This window comes from Hippichthys cyanospilos, chromosome 11 (assembly GCF_059441005.1).
Source record: "Hippichthys cyanospilos isolate Australia breed blue-spotted pipefish chromosome 11, RoL_Hcya_1.0, whole genome shotgun sequence".
Taxonomy (NCBI): Eukaryota; Metazoa; Chordata; class Actinopteri; order Syngnathiformes; family Syngnathidae; genus Hippichthys; species Hippichthys cyanospilos.
In genome coordinates, this window is record NC_142379.1 from 21,756,380 (window position 1) to 21,779,292 (window position 22,913).

General features: G+C 39.3%; 1 protein-coding gene across 1 annotated transcript in view; it reads right to left on the reverse strand.

Annotated features, from left to right (window-relative positions):
* The window catches only part of LOC148416339 (protein c-ets-1-B), a 32,730-nt gene extending 17,951 nt beyond the window's left edge, over window positions 1–14,779 (reverse strand). The window contains exons 1-2 of the mRNA XM_088428407.1: window positions 14,484–14,779; window positions 814–933 (exon numbers count right to left, since the gene is read on the reverse strand). Of these exons, the coding sequence (XP_088284533.1) occupies window positions 814–933; window positions 14,484–14,550 (187 nt within the window). The 5' untranslated portion in view covers window positions 14,551–14,779. The remainder of the gene's footprint in view (window positions 1–813; window positions 934–14,483) is intronic.
* Between the last annotated feature and the right edge of the window lie 8,134 nt (window positions 14,780–22,913).

Below are 22,913 nucleotides of genomic sequence, written 5' to 3' on the forward strand. Positions count from 1 at the left end.
TAAACAAACAGAAGCTAATGGGAGGTGTGCCTGTACAATCTCATTGACAAATACTATTGAGCAGTCCTGACGTTACCATTGGCAGGAAGAGAGTACAGTTTGGCCTCAATTAGCAAGCTACATAATTACCGTATTTTTTGGACTATAAACCGGGACTTTTTCCTCATGTTTTGAGCCCTGTGGGTTATAGTCCAATGTGGCTTATCTGTGTTTTTGTTTGTTTGTATGATTGTTTTTTTTGTTTTGTTTTATTTTTTTGCTAGCCACCAGCAAGCAAATGTGTGTATCTGTTCAAGGTGTCAGTTTATGGAACAACTATCAAACAGAACTGAAAAGATGTGAATCCAGGGCTGTGCTCAAAAAGAGTTAAAACAATGTATTATTAAAAAAATATGTCTAAATTTGATAAGGAAATTTATAAAATTTGGGGCAAATTTGTGATGTGTAAATTTTGTACACAGTGCACTGTATATGTGATTTTATTTATGTATTTTTAATTGTATATGAATTACGTAGAATGTGTTATGTTCACTAAAATAAACTATCAAACAAAGGGAGACAAAAAAAGATGCTACTGAAGTATGGATTTCATTTTTGAACTGCTATTTAACTAACAGATATGCATCCATCCACTTTACTGTCAACGTTGCAACGGTCAACCTGAAAAGAGACAATGTGGGGCCATCTTTTACATATCCTGTTACCTTCTGCAGGATCTGATGTTTTATATATGGCACATTGCTTTTGAGTGCTCAGTTTTTGTTAGGATGGAAAACTCCAATTAAAACGAACTAGTCTACATGCAAATTTTACCTTTGGGTATACCAAGTCGCTGTTGTTCTTTGGTAAAGCCACTGAACGTAGCCTTTAGCGCTTGGGACATCATCTCTTTACTTCCGGGAGTTAGCAAGGGAACGTCTCCACACTCCGGATCTGCCAAAATCACAAATTACAAAGAGGAATGAGCTTGAAATGAGCTGGAAATATAGTACTAGTATTGTAACCACACAATAAAGCAAATTATGGAGTTTCACACGCATTTTCCATGGAAAAAAAAAAAAACTGACATTCTGACAACATTGGCAAAAATATATCTGCCTATAAGTGTGGTGTGGTACTATGCATGTGACAATAAAATCTCTTTGAATCTCTTACTACAACATGAAACATGGAAAGTCATACCACGCATCAAAATAGACATGAACTTGAATAAGCATTTAATTAAATTACCTTGAGCTACCTTGTCATATCACGCAAATTCAACTTTTGGAGCTTTTAACAACTATGAAAGAATTCTATTTCCTCACCAAAAATACCCCCTGTAATGCTTTCTTTCTCTTTTCACACGTCTGAGCATACTGCTCATTGCTGTGCTCTCAGTACAAGCCCCACCCAATCAGCAAAACCAACAAAGTCCTCACTGTATTACGTAACTGATTGAGTACAACCCTCATATTTTCCATGCAAACAAAACACATATTCCTCCACACAGTGATAGGCAGGGTTTACAGGATCCAGGTGTCTTCTGTGTTTGAAATATAGCCACCATTTAACCTCTGTTTCTTAAGAAATGTAATCACCACTGTGCCAAAGTCATATATCATCAAGTGAACAATGTTTTGGATAATCTGGCTCACTAATATCGTGAAAGACACCAAGACACCGTTTGACAAAACATTGTTTTGGGGAAGTGCACACAATGTCTAAATGACTCCTATAAAATGTTTTCACCCGGGGCTCTACTACTAAATAAACGCAAGCTGTTTCTTTGCCCCTGCAATTGGCTGGGAACCAGTTCAAGGGTGTCCCAGCTGGGATAGGCACCAGCAAGCCATTGACCCTAGTGAGGGTAAACGGCTATAGAAAATGGATGTATGGGGGAATGGAGGTTTCTTAGCCATTGCGCCAAAGGCTAACCTCTACAGCACATACGGTCACATTTTGGGGTGGGGGTGAATGCCTGGTGCCCATCAGTGACACCATGACCCCTTCTTAGCCCTCCTACAATGTTGCCCTGAAACAGTGGACCTACTGTCGCCGACCAAGCATGGGGTCAAACCCTGAAAAGGGCCAGGGATCAAGAGCTGAGGTGATGATGTCATCTGGGCTGTGTGCGAGATATAGCCAAGTTTGAAGGAGGGGCTATTTTGAGGGTCTCAGTCAGACACTATCCTCGCTGTTTTCTGCTCACTGCCAGTGGGCACCCAGTGGGAAACAGAACTCTCTTTGATGCTTTAAAACAGTGCCTGAAGACTTAGGTCTAATTAGGTTGACCAGACTTAAAGAGTGTAGGATACACAGGTCAACAAGTGAGATAAGGAACAATGGGCGACACCCTGAGGCCATCAAGACAACTAGGATCGACTACAAAAAGTAACTGGACAAATACTGTACGAATCACAAACATTTCAAATTAATATCAAAAGTGTGCCCGTAGTAAATTTACCAATCATGACGAAAGGGTACAATGTGCTACTACTGCCATCAAGAAAATTATCTCATCTGATAAGCTTGAGTCAGTGTATGAGTTGAATTTTAACCAATGTTTGAGTGGTTTGAAGATTCACCATCATTTAACAGAAGGCTTACTTTGTACAGTATTTGGTTTTCTTTGAGGACTCATAAAGCAACCATGTAAAAACTATAGTTTCAGTTATTTCAATGATGGACTAGATTTTAACCAGGACTGACATTTGTGATTTCTACCTTAGGTAGACAAAATTAGCTACTATTGTGTTGTGTTAGCGTTAGCGCTATGACTATTGAATCAAGGTTCATAGAAGGCCGGACAAAAATACAGATGAATAAATAAATAAATGCATGTGATGAAAAAAAACAACCTGTCATTTCACAATGGCATCAATCCACATTTTAAAACATTTCCATTGGAATGGTATTTTTAGCTCCCTACATAGCAGACTGTAGCGCTGTATGCTTTATGCTTGCCATGACCACTCATGGAATTCACAGCAACTTTCACTCCTTTAGTCCATGTAACTTATCTGTGTACTTTTTCTTTTTTAATTATATCCTCTGTGTGAAAAGCAAAATAATAGCAGTTTTACCCCACGATGTATGTGATTTAGTAGTATGTTGAAAAAGCATATAACTGTCGAATGGCAAAGTTGGCAATCATGTTGAAGTTTTAATATAATAAATAATCTGCCTCAAATATAGCAAATACACATGCTGCTGGGTCCTGTAAGTTGGCGGGCGTGTTTCCTATCCCTTAACTCCCACAAAACATGCATTCAATGCAGATGAGATGTTTCATGAGCTTGAGTAAACGAGAATGAGACTAGGAAATTTTTGCGAAATTTGTAAAATGAAATGATGTCCAGTATGAAGTTTTCAGTATTCTTTTGTTTTTTTAACTGAGCAGAGTAGTGTATATAGACAAACACAAGCGCACAAAAAACACAATTAATTGAATAATATAATTAAACTTAAAAAAAAAAAAAAAAAAAAAAAAACGGTATTGCCCAGTCCGACTACCATGTTTGGCTTTCATAGAAAGCAGGAACATGCAGTAGTACAGAGTTTTACAAGCAGCACAGTGTCCTGTGTACTCCTTTGCCAAACAAAAATCTCAATTAATTAATTCGAATATTTTTGTAAAGGGCAATTTTAAAAATAAGAAAATTCATATTTCCCCCCGTTTGCTGCTGCGTGTTTTGTCCTCTAAACATCCGAAGTTTTCGCCATTCCACTTGTTTCCTTCACACTCGTGCCAAACAGAAAGCTAGCGCAACATTGCTACGGTTAAAGAAAGGAGATTGTTTGTTTCTAAAAAAACAGAAGTTGTATTATCAGAGGTTTGGAAGTCGTTTGGGTTTGTGGTGACAGTCATGGAGCAAGTACCACTGCCACATTTTTTTCGAAGCCCATTGCAACAATAGGCAGCAGGACAACATTGCTACGGTTAAAGAAAGCAGATCATTTGTTTCTAAAAAAAAAACAGAAGTTGTATTATCAGAGGTTTGGAAGTCGTTTGGGTTTGTGGTGACAGTCATGGAGCAAGTACCACTGCCACTTTTTTTTTAAGCCCATTGTAACAACAGGCAGCAGCATAACAAACTTATTCTGGCAACTAAAATAGGGAAACCTACCTGACTGTAAAACGTCAAGCTTTGCGAGGGGAGTGGAAAAAAGACTACATCAACCAACAAACTGTCGCTAAACACCAGCTTACTGTGGAATCCTTTACACAAGAAAGCACATAGGATAAGATTGGTGCACAATGGAGCGTGATCACAGGAGCGGTCAAGTTGCACACTGCTTAAGATCAAGCACCCATACTTATAAAGTTGGAAAGACTAAGGCAAAATACTCACATGTAGCAAGGCATGCCTCAAGCCAGAAGCAGTGGACAGGTTGCACTTCCTTGCCAAAAATGTATTTCAGTAAAATGTGGGGTGGGGTTGAGTAGAATACACGGAATGCCTTTATTGTCATTTTATAGCTGGTACACAACAAATAGTAGCACCTTATCCAAACAGTTTAGTTTGTATTTTGAGTGATAATGATAGTTTATCATCTTTGATGATAGTTTATCTTTAACAATGTTGAAAAAAGTTTTGAGTTTGCAGTTTATCAATCTCATATGGTGTTCCACTATGCTATGCATCCTCAAAAGTAGGCAGATTTGAGTCAGTGGACACACGATCTGTGTTTCAACATTTAATGCTCCTGTATCTTACATTTTTGCAATATTGGTGCACATCATATGTGAATCTACCACTGTGGTGGCAAAACAAAAAAAATCCACCATAAAAGCCATTCAACACTAAATTCTTGACGGGAGGAACAAGAGCGTTTTCCATAAACTGCTGTTAGAGGCATTCATTTTGTTGTTTTTTTGTTTTGTAGAATGATAATGAAGAAAATAATCCCTCATTAAAGTCAAAGCTGTATCCACGTTCTTGCAATTCTACTCAATTACTGTCAGAAAAAAAATATATAAATAAAACACACGTTATGTTACAATGCCATATTCTATTAAAATTTCAACATTGATTCTCTAAATGTGTAATACAAATTGAGGTATCACAAATGAAGACCAATTTTAAAGTCATCCATATTTGCTCGAGTCAACTCTTGATGAAGGTCATCATCACTTTACTGATTGTTAAAAATGACTTTAACATAATATAACAATGGTTAAATAGAACTAAAGACAAGCATGCCAGTGCAGACAGAGCATGCAGCATGTTAAAAGGACTGATGGCAATAGCGCTATCATCTCTGAGAATGATCCATATGAAACTTATCTGTGGCAGAGGGATAATGTGCAGTGTGCATCCATTAGCGAAATAGGCAAAGCTCACATCATTCTCGACGGTATCTCATAAATGATGCCCTGATAGGATTTCAGTGCCTGCAAGCCCCATTAGAAACACAATGGTCAAGCAAGTTCAAGCATCCACAAGTCATCACTTTCCACATTAGACTGTGGTTCGACCCACTTAGCTTACAAAACGTGGGTGTGGCTTTGTCAACACTCAGGGTGGAAAATACATTGCAAAACAGAACTCTCGTTTTATGCTGTCTATTCTGAGAAGTAAATTGGTTGTTTTGGCATTGATTAACCACAACTCTCTTAACAATATGAGTAAAGGGCTGTTTTCACAAAGAAAGTCTGACTGTGCACCGTTAAAGGTACAGGCTTTCCATCCAAGTTAATTTCCAACAATTGACAAACGTTCTTGTATGATAAACCTGTTAAACTACAAATCCACACCTGAAGAAAATTACACAAGAGCACCAGAGCTTGGATGTTGATGTTAACATTTTGTAATCTTTGGGTTTCAAAGAGGCATTAGAGTATGGCTGTGCTGAATAGGATATCCAGGGAACATCCTTCAGAACCACTAAGGACTGGGGATGAGTCACCAGCTTGTAATATGATCCCATGAACAGGAGGCGTCTCAAGGCTGCCTCGCTTTTTAGTGTGTCTGATGTGACATCACAGTGGGATCAGTGCCATCTCGTAGCCTCTGTTGGAGACTCGCTTCATTCATGAAGCCCAAACTGCAGCGTCCTCTCGACTGATGCAATGATACAAGTATTTCATGCAACCAAACCCAACACAATGGAACAATATGCTTTTTATCTTGCAAGTGAGCTATAATTAGCCGTTTGGAGTTTATTCAGTCAATGGATGTGGGTTGATTTGAGCAGCAGATGGGGGGGGGCTAGCTTTGCTCCTTTATGGTCCTTGGTCTTAAAAGAAAACAGTTTAAGAATCAATTTCCTGTGGCTCAGCGTTCACTTCCTGTGGGTAGTAGGGCAGGCTGTGGGTTCAGGTAAAGGTCAGATACACAAGATCCGCCTCAAAGGCATTTCTGGGTTTCCCATATGAGCCTAGTTTCAGTTCAAACAGGAAAAAAAAAAAAGAAGCGATGGCTTGGCTTTATGCCAAAGCCTTACAATTTGGCACTTCAGCTGACTGTGGGTGCCAATTGTATCTGGGAGAACTTTTGATGGAGATCTTATCAGGACCCTTGGTCTGAGACCATAGGCTCACACACACAACCAATATGAAGGGGGCCCATTCAGCACCACAGCGATGGTGGAGCAAGAGGAGGGGGGCAGCATGGCAGTCTGTTTTTGAGAGGGATGCTTGTTCAGACAGCTCTTTTGATCTCCATCTAAGTTTTAAAGACCGGGAATAGAAGTGTAGAACCAGCTCAAACCCAAGTGAAAGCTATATTTTTCCTAACATAGATCAGTGTTTGCAACATCTGATACACAAACGAGGACCATCGTCCCTACACAGAGCAAGATGCTGAAAGCATAGTTTTATTCTTAGACAGCAACCACTGTATCTTGGCTGCCCTATTGCCGCACAAGTCTGTGGTGGTGTATAGAGCCCGAGCGGCACGAGGCCATTCCTGCAGACATCTGTCTTTGGCAATGAAACCGGAGTCGTCCCGGATCACCACCGCACATGCGACGCTACCGAAAAAGACAATTAATTGAGAGTAATACTGCCATACTGTACATGTCCTCAAGTTCCTAGTCATGTCTCTCACACGTCATTAGATTATGTGAGCGCTACTGTTTCTACACTTAAATAACTTTCAGACCATAGTCCAAAGAGAAGATAAAATTCTTTTCACCAGTACTTTGCTGGTACTTTTTTTTTTTTTTTTTTGGTTGGTAAACTTTTTTGGCATGATTTGGTTGCCAATTTGCTTGTGTAACTATTTATGAACGTTTTGAGTCTCCAATGTGTGAAAATGCTTGTGGTTTAGGCGTGTGTTGAGTTTCAGTAATGTGCGTTTAACAGTACGTCACCCAAACCTTCTTTTCTTCTTTCCGTTGGTTGTTGTTTTGTTTTAACTTAAGAGTGCAAGCACTGCCAGGTGTCACAGATGAAATTAATGGGTCAACAGTTAAGGTGCTCAACAGCTAAAAATAAATAGCTGTGTCCCAAATGTGCATTTGTATCACTTACAACAAGTGGTGAAAAAAAAACATATTATATGCCAAACTTTAGAGATGGGAAAAAAAATATATAGTTTTATGACAATATTGGGAGATATCTTTAAATTGTGTTATTTTAAGGTCATAATGAAGGCTATAATAAAAAGGTGAAACACAGTCTGAATCAGTATTTTTTTTAACCATAAAGCACACCTGGCTATGAAGCGCACTAGATTATAAAGCGCAGTCTAAATGAACAGGTCCATTTGGGAAAATTTTCGGCCCTACTGCGTTATAGGCCGCACTGGGGCATAAAGCCCTTTCTGCAAATTAAAAGAAAGAATCCAGTAAAGCAAACCCCTTTCTGCAAATTAAAGGAAAGAATCCAGTAAAGCAAAAAAGTCCAGCTTTACTCAACGTCAATTTGACGACCATAAATAGGTCACACCTGATAAGACACAATTTCTGAGGGGTGTAAAAGATTTTTAGTGTGCCTTATAATTGGAAAGTAACGTTAACAATTTGTCCCCATTAGAGCACACTCTCCCTCACACAAAACTACATGCCACACCTATGATTTCAGTATTTAGTATTTTACCGTATCCCAACACTAAGTAGGAAAAAACAAAATTAGCATATACTGTAAGTGTTACACTGGAGAATGCAGGTGGTTGGAGTTAATTCTCTATCCCTGTTGTAAACAAACAGGGGATGCTCTTGGGGAACTGTTTGGGCATTAAACCAAACAGACAGCACATCTGACAAACAGTTTACTCAGCTTGTTGCATTTTTTTCCACAAAACTCCCCCCCCCCCCCATCGAAGCAGATACATACTGCAACCAGGTCCCTTTTGTCAGTGTGTTATTTGAGGCATGCACTTCATTTTCTCACCCACTGTCGATGGACCACTGCTCGAGAAAATTAAACAAGTTGCAGACATGTTCAAATGTTGGATTTCTTTAACCTACTGTATCTATATTTTGTCATTCAAATGCTGACCCGGGAAATTGGGGGCATGTATGTATCAATTGTAAGATTATTGGATGAATTGGATTGATTGTTGAGTAAATGTACCATAAAGCAATTGAGGCTGCATCCAAAGAGGCTCTATTCAAATGTGTGTGTTCTAAAGTTGTGCATCGTGATCAAATTGAAAGTCTCCTCAAGGAGACTAGAACATTCAAAGTAAGATTCTGCCATCAATAAACAATTGCTTCAAAAAATGAATTAAAAAAAATAATTACATTTAAATCCCCAGCAAAAATGTCTATAGTATAGCCAAAAAATACAACTTCAAAAGGTTTTTTTTCTTTTGGCCTCTTGAATAAACAGAGGCCAGATTCCTAGTGGTGGGAAAATATGCATGTGCAGGAGGCAAGGCTATGGATACTTGATAAATAAATGTCTCCCCCACAGTAGTGTTTTCATCCCACATGCTTAACATTCCTCCGTTGTTTTACAATCATTAATGTATGTCACCCAGCTTTTTTAAATGAGGGATGTATGGGATGTTCTCAGCATTGCAGAAACTAAAAGGTATAAAAGATTTTGGGAATATTTATTTTTCAAAATAGTACACATTAAGGGATGATCATTTGTTCCAATGGCGCTGAAGCACTTTTATCCCAGTGAACAACTCAACACGTCTCATAAATTATACTTAAAAATATTTTTTACAGTATATCACTTGTATTCCTCCAATGTGACCAAAAAAAAACCTGCAACTTCAGAGGTGAAATTGCTATAGCACCTGATGATCAATAAATGACTTTTCTATTTTAGGCTTGGTGTAGCATCACAACGTTTGGTAGAATCTCACAGTTGCTTTGAATTATAATTGAATTTCAAGTTAGCCTTGCTTTAAAACACATTTAAGTTTCCTTGAAACTAACCATGCAAGCTCATAAAAGTACATTTAAAAAAAAAAATCTGCCAGATTAGTGGAAATTTACAAGTCAGTGTTTTGCAATCAGAGGTGGGTTTGGGGTTTGAATTCATCACTGATGATAAAATCTGCTTCTTGTCCCTTTATGACTCATCCCAGCCAAATGTGTGTTAGGGGTGGGGGTAAGATTAGCGTCATACTTGTACTATCAATGTGACTGGTCATGATGAAAACAAATGAGCATGTCCTGTGAAATTGTTGCCTGTTGACTCAATGTAACCATCTGACCATGTGAAGAAGCATTAAACGTCCATCCAATTATTCATTTTGTAGAGCCACTAGAGCCAAAACTAGATAAATATATGACGATGATATCTAAAATTGATTTGTTTGACTTCACGGTCATAATGGCCCTCCAGCAGGAACTAGAAGTTTAATTTGGCCCACGATTAAACTGGATTTGACACCCCTGCTCTGGAACACCGGTGTTAAACTCTAGTCCTCGAGGACCAGCATTCTGCATGTTTTGCAGGTGTCTCTCCCCAATACAGCTAATTCAATTAATTAGCTCACCAGGAAACTAAGTAGGACCTTGAAAATCATTGTAATCATTTAAATCAGGTGTTGTTTACACTGACCTTTGATTTCAAAACTAAGTGTGTGACGAACTTGAAAATTGATTTGACTTCCGTTATTCGGCTCAGTTTTTCCGGCCCTCAGACAGAAACCACAACTACAATGTGGCCCCTTGATGAAGATGAGTTTGACACCCCTGCAATTGACAATAGGAGTACAGTGTTGCCAATTATACTCCCTATCTTGATATAGTATGAACAACCAGTATAAAAATTGCAATATGATTTGATTTATCCAGCTTATGTTTGGAAAAAAAAAAAACTAGTGAATTGGTAGTTACTTTCTGGTATTTTTTTTTTAAAAGGTTTTATGTACCTGCCAGAGCCACCCACACAAGCACACCCTTCTTTTTTTTTTGCTTTGGCCAGCAATTCATTCAATAGACTGCCGATGTTTGGGGCATAAGCGCTACAGTCGTAGCCCATGTGATCACCTTCCACTAAAAAGCTTGTACACTGTGCAAGCAGGTGGTGTGCATTTGAAAGAGAAAACAAGCAAACAAAATATACAAACAGAATGAACAACGTGAGCCCAAGTGGCAAAAAAACAGCTGCTTTCCTACTGTGGCACATATTTTCTACTTGAAGCTCAGTTGTGTAAAGTATGGGTAAAAAGACATTGTTGAAAACCAGGCGCACTTATTTCAACTTTTAACACATCAATAAGCTGTCACAACCATAAGTGAGCCACACCTTGCAAGGTCTTGTGCGCGTTCCAACCGGAAACCCCTTCCCCAGGCTGACAACCATATGCCTGCTATTTACCACACTCCTGGTGTATTACGGCTTGCTTTATGACTAAGTTTTATAAGCGATGATTAAGGCTTGTAGTCATGGGGGAAACTTTAAGATAGGGCCGACTCAGAATAATGATTACATGTTTATACGAGCACCGCAGCAGATGACAGGCTGAATAAGGAAGCAATGAAGGAAATGCTAACTTGATGTGACACAACAGCTTTATTGAACTCTAAAAATTCTGAAAACCATTTTCCATTTTGCGATACACATCTGCATATTTTGGAAAAATACCGTCGTGGTCATTCACACTCTTCATCATAATGAATACAGTAGTGTGCCTTTTAATCACGTGCAATGTACTGTATATTGGCTTCTCCGTTCATCTTTTTAATTCATTTGCTTTCACCTTACGGTCCATTAAATATGGTACTTCACAATGCATCTTTTGACAGATACAACCTTAATAAATTTAAAATCTAAACTAAGAATTGAAGTTGAATAAAGTTGGACTTAGAGGCTGTACTGGTTGGTTTCTCTTAATTTGCAGTGCTGTGTCTTATTTATTATTTATGGAAATTTTCTATAACAAAACCTATTCATTGGGACTACTGTATGCTGCTTTATAATCTGGTGCACCTTATGGTATCAAAGATTTGGTACTAACGTCTTTATGAATTTATGAATAGATTTATGAATATCTGTGACTTTAAATTAGCAAAGTGTGTTCATTTCTATTCCTAAATTTTACAAATTATTAGCTATGCGCAGGCCTAGAAACAACTTCTGAACATCTGAAAATAGAAACAGACATTTAAGGGTCTCTGACATGCAAAACCTTTCCCACTTTGCTGTCTGATCGATAAATTGGCATAAAATGGGTATACTGACGTAGAACTGGCTTTAATTCAGTATTGCTTTTGGCAGCCCGTTTGACAAGCTGTAACATACATGATAATGGGGAAACAATAAAATAAAAAAAAATAAAAACATGCACCTGCTACCTTTAACTGTTTCAATTCAATGACAGACCACATTCAAGCAAAACCCTGATCGGCCAAACAATGTTTACACAGCTGCCACATGGCCGCGTACTCTCCAACGATGGCATACTGTATATTCCACATCCCACACTACAGAAAGTGCTGACACAAAGACTCAAACAAAATGGAATCTTATGCAACACAGCACTCTTGCTAAACTCTCTCAACCATACCCAAGTGGAAGGTGCCGGATGATTTTATGTTCATACGTCACCACAAGTATCAGGATGTCTTAAGAGGGCTCTCAAGATAAATGAGAGCGAACGCAACTTACAACACTGCATTTTGATAAGTTTTCTTCCAAATTACATTTGAGGAAAAAAAAAAGACCCTTCCAAATTACATTTGAGGAAAAAAAAAGACCTTAAACATTAAAGAAATTCAAGACCTTCTTGTTTAAAAAAACTTCCATATTTAAAAACGAAATGCTTTGAATTAGAATAGGAGTGTCCGAAGTCAGTCCTCGAGGGCCAGTATCAAAAACATTTCTATAGTTTAAAACGGAACGCTTTACCTCCTAAAACGGGTGCCTGAACTCCATCCTCGAGGGTCAGTATCGAGCACGTTTTCCAGTTTTCTTTCCTTGACACACCTGATTCAAATGATCAGCTCATCAGCAAGCTCAGCAGAACCCTGATATCATTCATGATCATTTGAATCAAGTGTGTCGGAGTAGACACCTGGAAAACATGCAGGAGACCAGCCCCAGGTTTGGACAACCGTTCCTTAGAATTTAATATGTTATGTTGTGCTTTGACTAGAGGGGAATCTTGCAATCTGTACAATTGGCAGTAAATGTCAGTGTTTGAGACAGATAATAACATGCAAGTTTTCAACTCCGTAAGAATTGAAGTCTGATCCCTGCAAAGTATGGCCCACGGACCACATTGGCCTATCGACTGTTTGGCCTTCACAATCCATCTGAAATCAAATTAAAATGTACAATATATTGGCGTGCAAGTGTTTGAACAGTGTAAACAAGCAAGAGCTATAACCTCTCTGCAATGTGGGCAACATTTTGGTTCTAAGATTAGCAACGTGCTTATTTTCTGCACAGTGGTGGGGAGAAGGCAGGGGGATTCATGATTAAAAACACACACACATACATTATATGTATATATATATATATATATATATATATATATATATATATATATATATATATATATATATATATATATATATATATGCTTTACCAGTCGATCATCTTCTGGTGGCCAGCAAAAAAGATAAGCCGTACTGAACTATAAACCTCATATCTCAAATCATGAGTAAAAAGTTGCATCTTATAGTCCGAAAAATACAGTAATTTGTTTTCTAGTCATTTATATCAACAAAGTGGAATTTTATTAAGATCAATAAATTGTATTTGCCCTTAAATGTCCTACTGTAAAGCATTTCACAATCTGTTCTGGATCAAAAGAAGGAATTTACTACATGAACACTCAATGTAGGAGTAAAAACTCTTGAATGCCAGCCTTCTTTGGGTGCAACCTTTAACCCCAACAGTGTTTTAGTTACCTCGCCTGTCACAAAGTCACAAAAATAAATTACAGCATGATGGTCATGACTCAAAAGAACAAAACTATTCCATAGCATAATGGTCAATAAGCCACTTTAAATTCTTAGAATAATGGATATATGGAGCATGTACATGCAGGTGGCACAGCACTCAAATAGTGTACACAAGTTATTACCCCCCACATTGAGATTTTTTTTTTTTTTTTAGGGGCTTTGTTGAAAATATGAGGACAGCGTTTGTGTGTCAGCCTTGTTTGATTGACCTTTACATGCTAAATGTAGGCTTGTTGGTCTCAATCAGAACATGTTATTTGAACTCATCATACGGTATGTTTTAACTCATCATACGGTATGTGAACAAAATGGTTCTGCAAGATACTGTGTCCTGTTTTAACACCATCAATGCAACGACACCTTTGCATAGATGCTGACAATGACTGGTGAATGTGGTCAGTCGCAACATTCCATGATGAACACAAAACAAATTCTGCTTTTAAAAACAGCACGAAATCCGCTAAGGTACAGTCTAAGTGCAAATGATGCAAGCGTCTAATTACACAGACACACACAAACTCGTGAAACCCACAAGGCTTGAAGACAAGACAGTTGTGGCCTTCTCCTAGATGAACCCTGGACTGCCTCTGAAGTAAGCCAAAAGTTCCAGGCAGGCAGGGTCAAAAGAGAGGCAAACCTCAACACTGCAGATTCATCACCTCAGCCTGCCTCAGAGAGTGAGAAAAAAAAAGGGGGGGGGGGGGGGGGGCAGTGATGGAGCGGACGGTCGAGTTCCCCTTGCTGTCAGCAGCCTTGGCGGGGTCAAGGATGTGAGTTAAAATGGAGATAAACACAGAGACAGAATGGGATAAAAGCGAGAGTGGAAACACATTCAAAATCAAAGGATCAAACAACAGATATTAGGCATGGAAGAGAAGTTAAGGAAGGAGCCGTCTAATCGACGGGCTAACTTTTCCCACTGTTGCAACCTGGTTACAGATGTCAGTACGATGAGCACAGTCATAAAGCAGAAGCACGCAGGCTATTCTAGGATTGCACCACTGTCAAGTAAATCAAGAGGCGTTTTTGCATTTTTCTCAAGCCGTCCCACATTGAGCAACCGTGAGATTGAAATGAACGTCATGTCCCCGGTCTAATTGGCGCTCAACGAATAGCTAATGTACGGTAACTACCGAGTAGCCGGACGATACGCATAGAAGAAGGGAGAAAAGACTCACCGTCCATTTTCTCAGCCTTTATGATTGTCAACGTCGGTTTCATATCGACAGCTGCCGTCATAATCATTAGAGTGCCGTTTTTATTCTAGCCGCTCCGATCACTCAATATCTGGGAGGGGAGCTGACGCGCGCCGATCACTTTCTGTGGAGCCTCTTTGTAAGTCTCAAAAACTCAACCAAAATTCTGGTTTCTGTCACTTCTAAACTTGGCTTTCTTTCTCCCGGCACACGGCCTGTCCTCACTCCCTTTTCCTCGTTCTTTCTCACACGCTCACACACATTCACACACACTCACTCCTTCCGCTCTGTCTCTGAGCAGGGGCGTTGCATTGAAAAGACGACAACAGCTGAGATGGGCGGTGCTTGGCGCGGCTGAGAGGGACAGGACAGGGAGGGGGTGGCTGACCGGCCTGCCAGTTGATTCACAATTCAATTACGAGCGCATCACGCACATACGCGCACATGCGCGCGCGCCTGCGCACATGTTCAAACATAGACACGCACGCATGCACAAATTATGATTGTAAAAATTAACTTCATAGTACAGTACACAGTCTCAAAATATTCAAAATGGCATGACAAACGTTTCCACATTCCCAAATATGATGTTACCGATTTTTCAGAGACATTAAAAAAAAAAAGTTGGAAAAACAATCAGTGGCTGTTTGAACTGTTACCTTCCCTTAACCCTTTCACGACCAATGCTTTTGTTTCGTTTTGTTTTTTTAACTATATGTAACGTGTGGCATATATTACTTGTTAGGGTTAAAAAAAGTCAAAAAAAAATGCTCAGGCATTCGCTTCTGTGCAGTGTGCAATGACGTATTGTGTACGGGCCCATAGTTTTGTTAGACAGCTGCAATAGACAATCGAGTCATAAGATCGCAGTCTAAAGGCCTCATGTAGAACATGACATAAGTGGATGCTCACTGCAGTAAAGGTGGCGCTATATTGATTCACCATGTTTAACGGTGGGAGTAGTTAAATAAAGTTTTCACAAAAAAAATAAAAACAACCAGCTAACATTAGCGTTAGCGTAAATCAAAGCCAAACTCGCGGCCACATTTTTTTTTTCAACCCACAATGGCTGAAGAAGAGCGAAACGGAAATATGACCGACACGACTTTTAGCATTGGTGTCCATGTCAATACAACGGATTTATTATAGGAAATGAAACGTGAAGATAAACTCATAAACAAGCAAGTCATGAAAGTCTTTGTGAGGAAAAAAAGATGAAGGGATTTTGTACTGAAATAACTTGGGGATAGCCTTTTTGGTGAGTTAATATGTTGTTTCATTTTCTGTCATTCATATTCAATCGTCTGGTTTGGTTGGCTTTAGTGTTGTGGGGTTTTGTTCATGTTTCTGTTCCACTCGTGTCTGCCTTTATTGTCTGCGTTCTCATTGGTTTGATTTCGTCCACCTGTCCATTGACCTTTGTCCATCCAGTTTTGCTCCCGTTCGGTCCTGCCTCATTTCCTTGTTAAAACTTCCTTTTTGAGCCACATATTTCTCAGTTTTCCTGCATTTTTGGGGTCCTGTTCCTTCCTCCTCCCAATTCAACTCAACATGCAGATGTGACACTTATATTGAATTGCCGTTTTTAATTTAGCATACAATAATGTTCATGCTTGCCTGCTCTTGGTGGACTTCATAAAACTTCGTAGACAAATGCAGTGGGCCCCCGGTTCACGAATCCCGTCTTACGTATTTTTCATCTTACGACATGGACTGCGGCGTTTTTTTGTCCCCCTCTTACACAAAAACCTTTCGTCTTACGAACCATCCAACATACCCGTCAGTGTGTCCGCACTATTTTTTTCGCTTTGCTGCATCAACAAAAATAACTTTTCTCGCATGTCACGGAAATGCCGATATGCTATTGGCCAGCGTCACGTCAATCACAGAAATGCCGATATGCTATTGGCCGAACTCCCTCACCTTGCTTGAGGGCACGAGCTGGTCTGTGTGTTATGAAGACTTTGCAAACTTTTATCTGTTAGACATGGTTTCTAAAATTGCAAGTGGCAATAAAGAAAGAAGTAAGAGAATGATGACAAAAGAAACGAAGCAGGAGATGATAAAAAAATACAAAGGAGGCGCAGGCATAGTTAACCTTGCTAGTGAGTATGGCCGTAACCGCTCGACAATCGGCACAATTCTCAAGAACAAGGAAGCCTTTAAAGCAAGCAAGTGTTCTAAGTGTTCCTTGCCAGGGGACGGACGTCGGTCAACAAAAAAATGGAGAGGCTTCTTCTAATATGGACTAAAGAGAAGGAAATCGTACAAAAATTCTTGTTCAAAAATAAGTTCTCGTTTAAAAAAGTTCTTGTTTTAACAAAAAAGTCATTGTTTAAAAAAAGTTCTCGTTTAAGAAAAAAAAAATGCCTGTCATACAGCGAATTCAAGTTACGAGCCTAGCCTCTGAATGAATTAAGGTCATAACACGGGGGCCCACTGTAATTTGAAATTATGAAGACTTATTTTAAAATTTCGGCATGTATAATGATACGCTTTAATTGCTGATGCGGGTTTATTGATGTTTAAATGCTCTGAAAAAAAGCCTGTGTATGTGCGCATCAGGGGTTCATTCACTGAAGGCCAAAATGTGAAATGCAAGGACCACCTCTGATAATGATAATAATAATAATAACAATAATAATAATAATAATAATAATAATAATAATAATAATAATAATAATAATATAAACGTGACGCGACAGAGAAGTGAAAATGATCACTGAATGCTCTGCAATACATAGTAATCAGTGTAATCGACAGTAACACACATATACAGTATAGCACATATGGTCAATATATTTCCACAGTATTGGAACGTTAATTGACGAGAAATTTCAAACTTGTTGTCAATGGGCCCAGCACTGGCTTGTTGCAGATGGAAAAGTTGCTAAATCTCACTAGAATGTGTAGATGGGTGTTTAATGAACCGGATGCCATTTCGTTTGAGTGCTACCATCCCTATACCCACTGCCATTTTTTGAAAAGCGCAGGGATACATTGTCCCAACCGAAGTAAAAGGGTTAAAAGAAAGTAATGTCGAAATGTTCGTTTTGTAACTGAACATCTCTCAACAATCTCTCAACTTCTGCAGCTCAGATTTGTTGTTGTTTTGTTGATGTTGTTTGTTTCATTAATTGAAATGTTACTGAATGAATAAAACAGTCTAATTGTAGGAAATGACATTAATGGATTTAATTTATAGTATACTTATATGGATGCACTATTACAATAAACATTTTGCCAATCAGAAGTAGTTGAAAGCATTTTCCTTATTTCTTTACTACATTTATTGAGAGGCTTTGCTCTCGAACGAGGTGGACGCTTTCTGCTCTACTCCTCTATGTCCCTTACCCCTCTTCTTTGCTGACTTTGTCCTGTGTCCTCTCTCCGCTATCATTGTAGTCTCCTACAATATTCTAAGCCAAAATCTAACCATGAAAAAGTCTGGGAAGAGCCTTCCTGGTCCTCTGCGATATCCGCCGGTGGATACACCACCAAAATGAGGACTGTGTGCCTATTAATCTTGTCCAAAGAAGACGTGAAAAACATCTATCTACACTATTGGAATTTTGATAACGGAGATCATCTTTATTGGATTGGTGGATGTTTGATCACAAAAATTCCCAGATGGGCGCAGCTGGATTATGCTGCATTCACACGGAAAATGAACACGGAGAAATAGCAGACGGCTTTGTATTGCAGTCAGTGTAGTTCGTGCAACAGGTTATGAAGGAGCGTTGGGTGACGCAAAGGATGCCTTATGAAGCAATGCAAGATGCAACTCAAAATTCCGCTCATTTTGCCTGCCCGAAGAAGTTAAAAAATGTTAACGTTTGTCGTGCATTGCGTTGCTACAGCCAATCAGCTTCAGGAACATTCAACGTCTCACACAGGGGGCAGGAATGAATCATGGCGGCCTGTTTGCTGTCACCCAGAGCTACTCAACACGGCCAGCTGAGCTTTTATCACAAAAACAGAGTTTTTGTAACAACTGGTTTGTAGAATTGCGTAGGAGGAACTTTGGATAAATGCATGTACTTCCATTTTTAACAGTTGGTGAACTGTAGTTACTGTGTCAAGAAAGTGATAGTGCAGCACAATATTTAGCACAGTAACGGCCAGTTGATTGAACCTTTTTTGCTATCGGGTGAGTATTGCCGCAAAGCGAGGGACATGCAACATACAAAAAGAAGAATAAAGGTGCTGTACGAGAAGCAATGGCTCTGCTACATCCCAGAAAAGAAATAAAATTTGTCAGCCATGCCCTCCTTTCCGGATCCACTGTAGAGTGCATAGCAACCTCAACCCCACCCTTCGTGCGAATATGTGAACAGGCTAAATGCCGGCAGTTAACACCCTGCGATCCAAAGCCTACCCTAGCAACACGTTTTTTGTGTTTGGTGTTAACGTAGCATTGGCGAACAAGCTTCCGGTCTTCTTTGGAAGTGTTTTGGCGATCAAACAACACTCAGATTCATGTGGCTCATGGATTCAACTGCAACTTGGTTGTAGAATCATCATGTGAAACAGCTGTCATCACGGGGTTTTGCCTCAAAGTGATTAATTGCTAATTTGACTAATTGTAAGCCCAGTGCAATGAACTTAAGATAGACCACATTTTTTGCCGTCCTGCTCCCAAAACAACTGTTATCTAGACTCTTGATCCTGGATGAGATTTCTTCAGACATTAGAAATCTGCATCCCTCCTCCTACCAAGTGCCCTTCGGACTGATAATCAGACAACGGTTCCACTATTTCCAACTGGGAGAGTACGCTTGGTGTATTAGCTACACGTGCTCATGTGACATGGGGTGGTTGCAGATGTGCCTCGATCTTGCTACTAGTTAGCGTGGCTTGCGTCATGCCCCCCTGCCCCCACCTTCCCTCCCCACTTACATGTATGTCTTGAGATTTTTGGGTGATTTGTTCATTTGTTTATGCATGTGGAAGTTTTTTTTCCGGTTTATGATATAGCCCTCGCTAGGGAAAAGGCAGAAGACTCTTTTTTTCCCCCTCCTTTTCCCCTTATGTTTTGCCTTCCTTACCTAAAATCTCAAAGTGGCGCATGCTGACAGTCCTCACGGGTCTGTTTTTTCCAGTCAGTTATTGTTTTTGTATGTCTCTTGGACAGTTAAAGCCTGTTTAACTGATTATCATTGCCTTATATTTGTGCAGGTAATGACAGTAAACCTGTCCTATTCCATTCAATGAAATTATGGATCTACTTATAGCAATTTGGTCAAGTCAGAACTATGTATCAAACTGGTAGCCTTCATATTACTCAGCTCCAAAGAAGTAGCCCTAAGTTTCAAAAAGGTTGGTGTATAGCATGCAATATAAACTACGCACAAGAACATGAAATGTGACGGATGAATGGTTTTCCAAATAGATTTGGTATACTAATACTATTTAAAGCATGGCCTCTAATCAATCGAAATCAGTTTGTGAAAGACAATAATCTATTTTCCAACTTTCAGGAATTTTTGGGCGGGTGGGGTGCTTTCTCATAACCATGAAATCAAATAAACAGTGTGTGTGTGTGTGTGTGTGTGTGTGTGTGTGTACATATATATATATATATATATATATATATATATATATATATATATATATATATATATATATATATATATATATATATATATATATATATATATATATAAGCTGAAGAAGAAACACTGTGATCTTGAACGCATTGAACACCTTCCATGGCAAAAGAAAGATTATGGAATAAAACTGTTTTTCGTTCGTGTGCTGTGACCAAAATCTTTTGTCTTGATACACTGGTGGTATAGCATGAACACATCTTCCCTGAAAATAAACCCCTCAACATTAACAGCCTTGTTCATACTTTGTTGTAAGGCATATGAACATCAATAGAACACTTCAAGCAATGCATGCATGTGTTGTGTTTCTAAATGTGATGATATAGATGGAAGCAGAGGAGCCGTGGGTATCGATCACCGATGGATTTTCAAACCAGCGCTACTTCACCGGTTCCATTAGCGTGCCTGGGTCAGGTTTCACTGCCCTGATAGGAGCCTTGTTTGGGAAGGGTGCTGGTGGGTTCTGTGGTGAGGGGAGCTGCTTCAGCAGGAGGAAAAAGAGGGTGGAGTACAGGCTGGGAGATGAGATTGGATGGAGATACCTTATCTTTGAGTCTTTTTGAGTGGATATCTTTGTTTTTTGTAAATGAACGCCCTTGTGTCTGCTTTTAAAAAGACAGCCCACATCATTTGGTGCCTTAGGGTGGCAATTTGCATTTTTACGATGCTGCTGACTAATACCTGGACTAATACGACTAAAAACTGGCATAGCTCTATTTGTTTCCCTTATTATATCTTATCTTGTTTTATCTATTCAAAAAATGAATAAAACATACATGAACATAAGTGAAAATCAGGGTAGTTTGGGGTGAATTTGGTGTGAAATGTCTCAGAAAAACTAATTACAGAATTAATTTTGGGTTCCAGCTGTTGCTGTACAACTAGGATGTGGAGCTAAACAGAAAAGCATTGTCTGTTTTTTGGGTGACAAGGGACAACCATGTTATTATCTATTTTTGGTCTTGCAATAAATCAACTCATGTCAAGACCAAGGAATTTCAAATATGCATCTCTACTTTGCTAAATTCATTGGTGCATTATGTCTTGTTACTATACTATTGTGTTTTGACCAAGCTGTGTAGTTCAGTACAGATTAGACGGATAACTTGATCAGACTTGCCTACACACCTAAATGCGGGTATGTAGGCATGCATGTGTCTAAATGGTGTGGCATCACCGCATACCTGTGAGACAGTTCATAATTATGCAATTAAAGCAAAAGAATAAATGAAATGGGGTACAGCCCACAAAGTGTGTGTTTTCGTTCCTTTTTAATTAAATTTGTTACATATAGAAGCACACAATGAATACTGTCACCCGGCCTTAGCCTTCGCACATATAATCCGAAACTTTACTCATTAACATGGTTTGATGAAAACAGGCCAAAACCGTGCACTGCTGACACGCAGCTAACAGCATTAAACTGTACTATGGGGATTGTAACCAAACTATTCTGCTAGGTCGTTTTACAAAATGGCTGATGTGGACAATGATGGCTTCTGTCCAGCTTGTTTTTATGAAAAGAATATTGTCACATGATGTTAAAGATAACCATGAAATTTGATCAACAACAAATATTCAGTGACATTATAAGCTGCAGCAACAGCGTCAAACATTGAACAGCACAGTAAAAAAAAAAAAAAAAAGAAGAAACCGCCATTGTTGAAATATATGGTGTCATATCCTGCTTTGACAAAGGTATTGTAAGTTGGCCAACACTATAAATAACCTGAAAAGTTCACTGTTCAAGTTCTTCTTCACCTGCTTATAGCTGTCGGGATGGTTTTGACAGTTGATTGACGATGTACCCCAGCACTGATGTGGCAATTTCTCCAGTACATCTGTGTCTCCTGTATGTCTAAATTCTTCAAATGGATCACCTGCTGGTTTCCTAGACGTTAGTGAAAGGTTATTCAATTTGTGGCAATGTAGCTGGCGACTGAATGTTTTTCCTGCAGTCTCAGACGAATACTGCCTGCCTGACTTGGGTCGCTTATTTATTTAATTTTATAGCAACACTGTGCATGCTTTTGTCTGCATTCATCATAGAAATCTTGAGATGATGGCTCCCCCGCAAAAAATGATGCGTAAAACGTATGTGACAATGTGAACTTTGTGTGAATAGCCGTTCAGCATGCAATCAATCAGTAACTCATTCCCAGGCAGCTTAACACGGGCATAGTTGGTTGATAGACACACATGAACACAAAACACATACACACGTTTATATGTCTATAATTGTGAGGACGTACTTTGACATAATGCATTTCCTAGCCCCTAACCCTAAGATTAACCATCAGAAATGGTTAATGGTTGCCTCTAACTCTAATCTTAACCTTAGCCCAATTCAAACCTATGCAAAACAAGTCTGACCCTCAAAAAGAACAAATGACGACCGGCTTTAGTGTCCTTGCCTCCAAAATGTGCTAACTATGTCTGTAGAAAACGGTTCTCACAAGTATAGCTATACAGGAACACACGCATGGCGCAGACAGTGGAACATTAAAACAGTAGGATCTTTGTGGCGGCTGTCTAGTGGCTCTGTGGCAGCTCTATCAGTGGTTCATGATGTCTGAAGGTGCCACAGGCAACCCCCCACTGGGATCTAAGGCTTGACGGGCTGACTCACAGCATAACTTAAAGTGGGTTTATTTGTGTGTGCATGTGTGACTTTCCAATGGTGTTTAATGCACTCTTGTGCCTCTTTCCCTTGTGCCTGAGCATTGCATAGTTAGAGTACATGTGTGCACAATGTAAGTGCACTGGGAAAATAGAGGAGCCCCCCTGAATGGAAGCTTTTCTG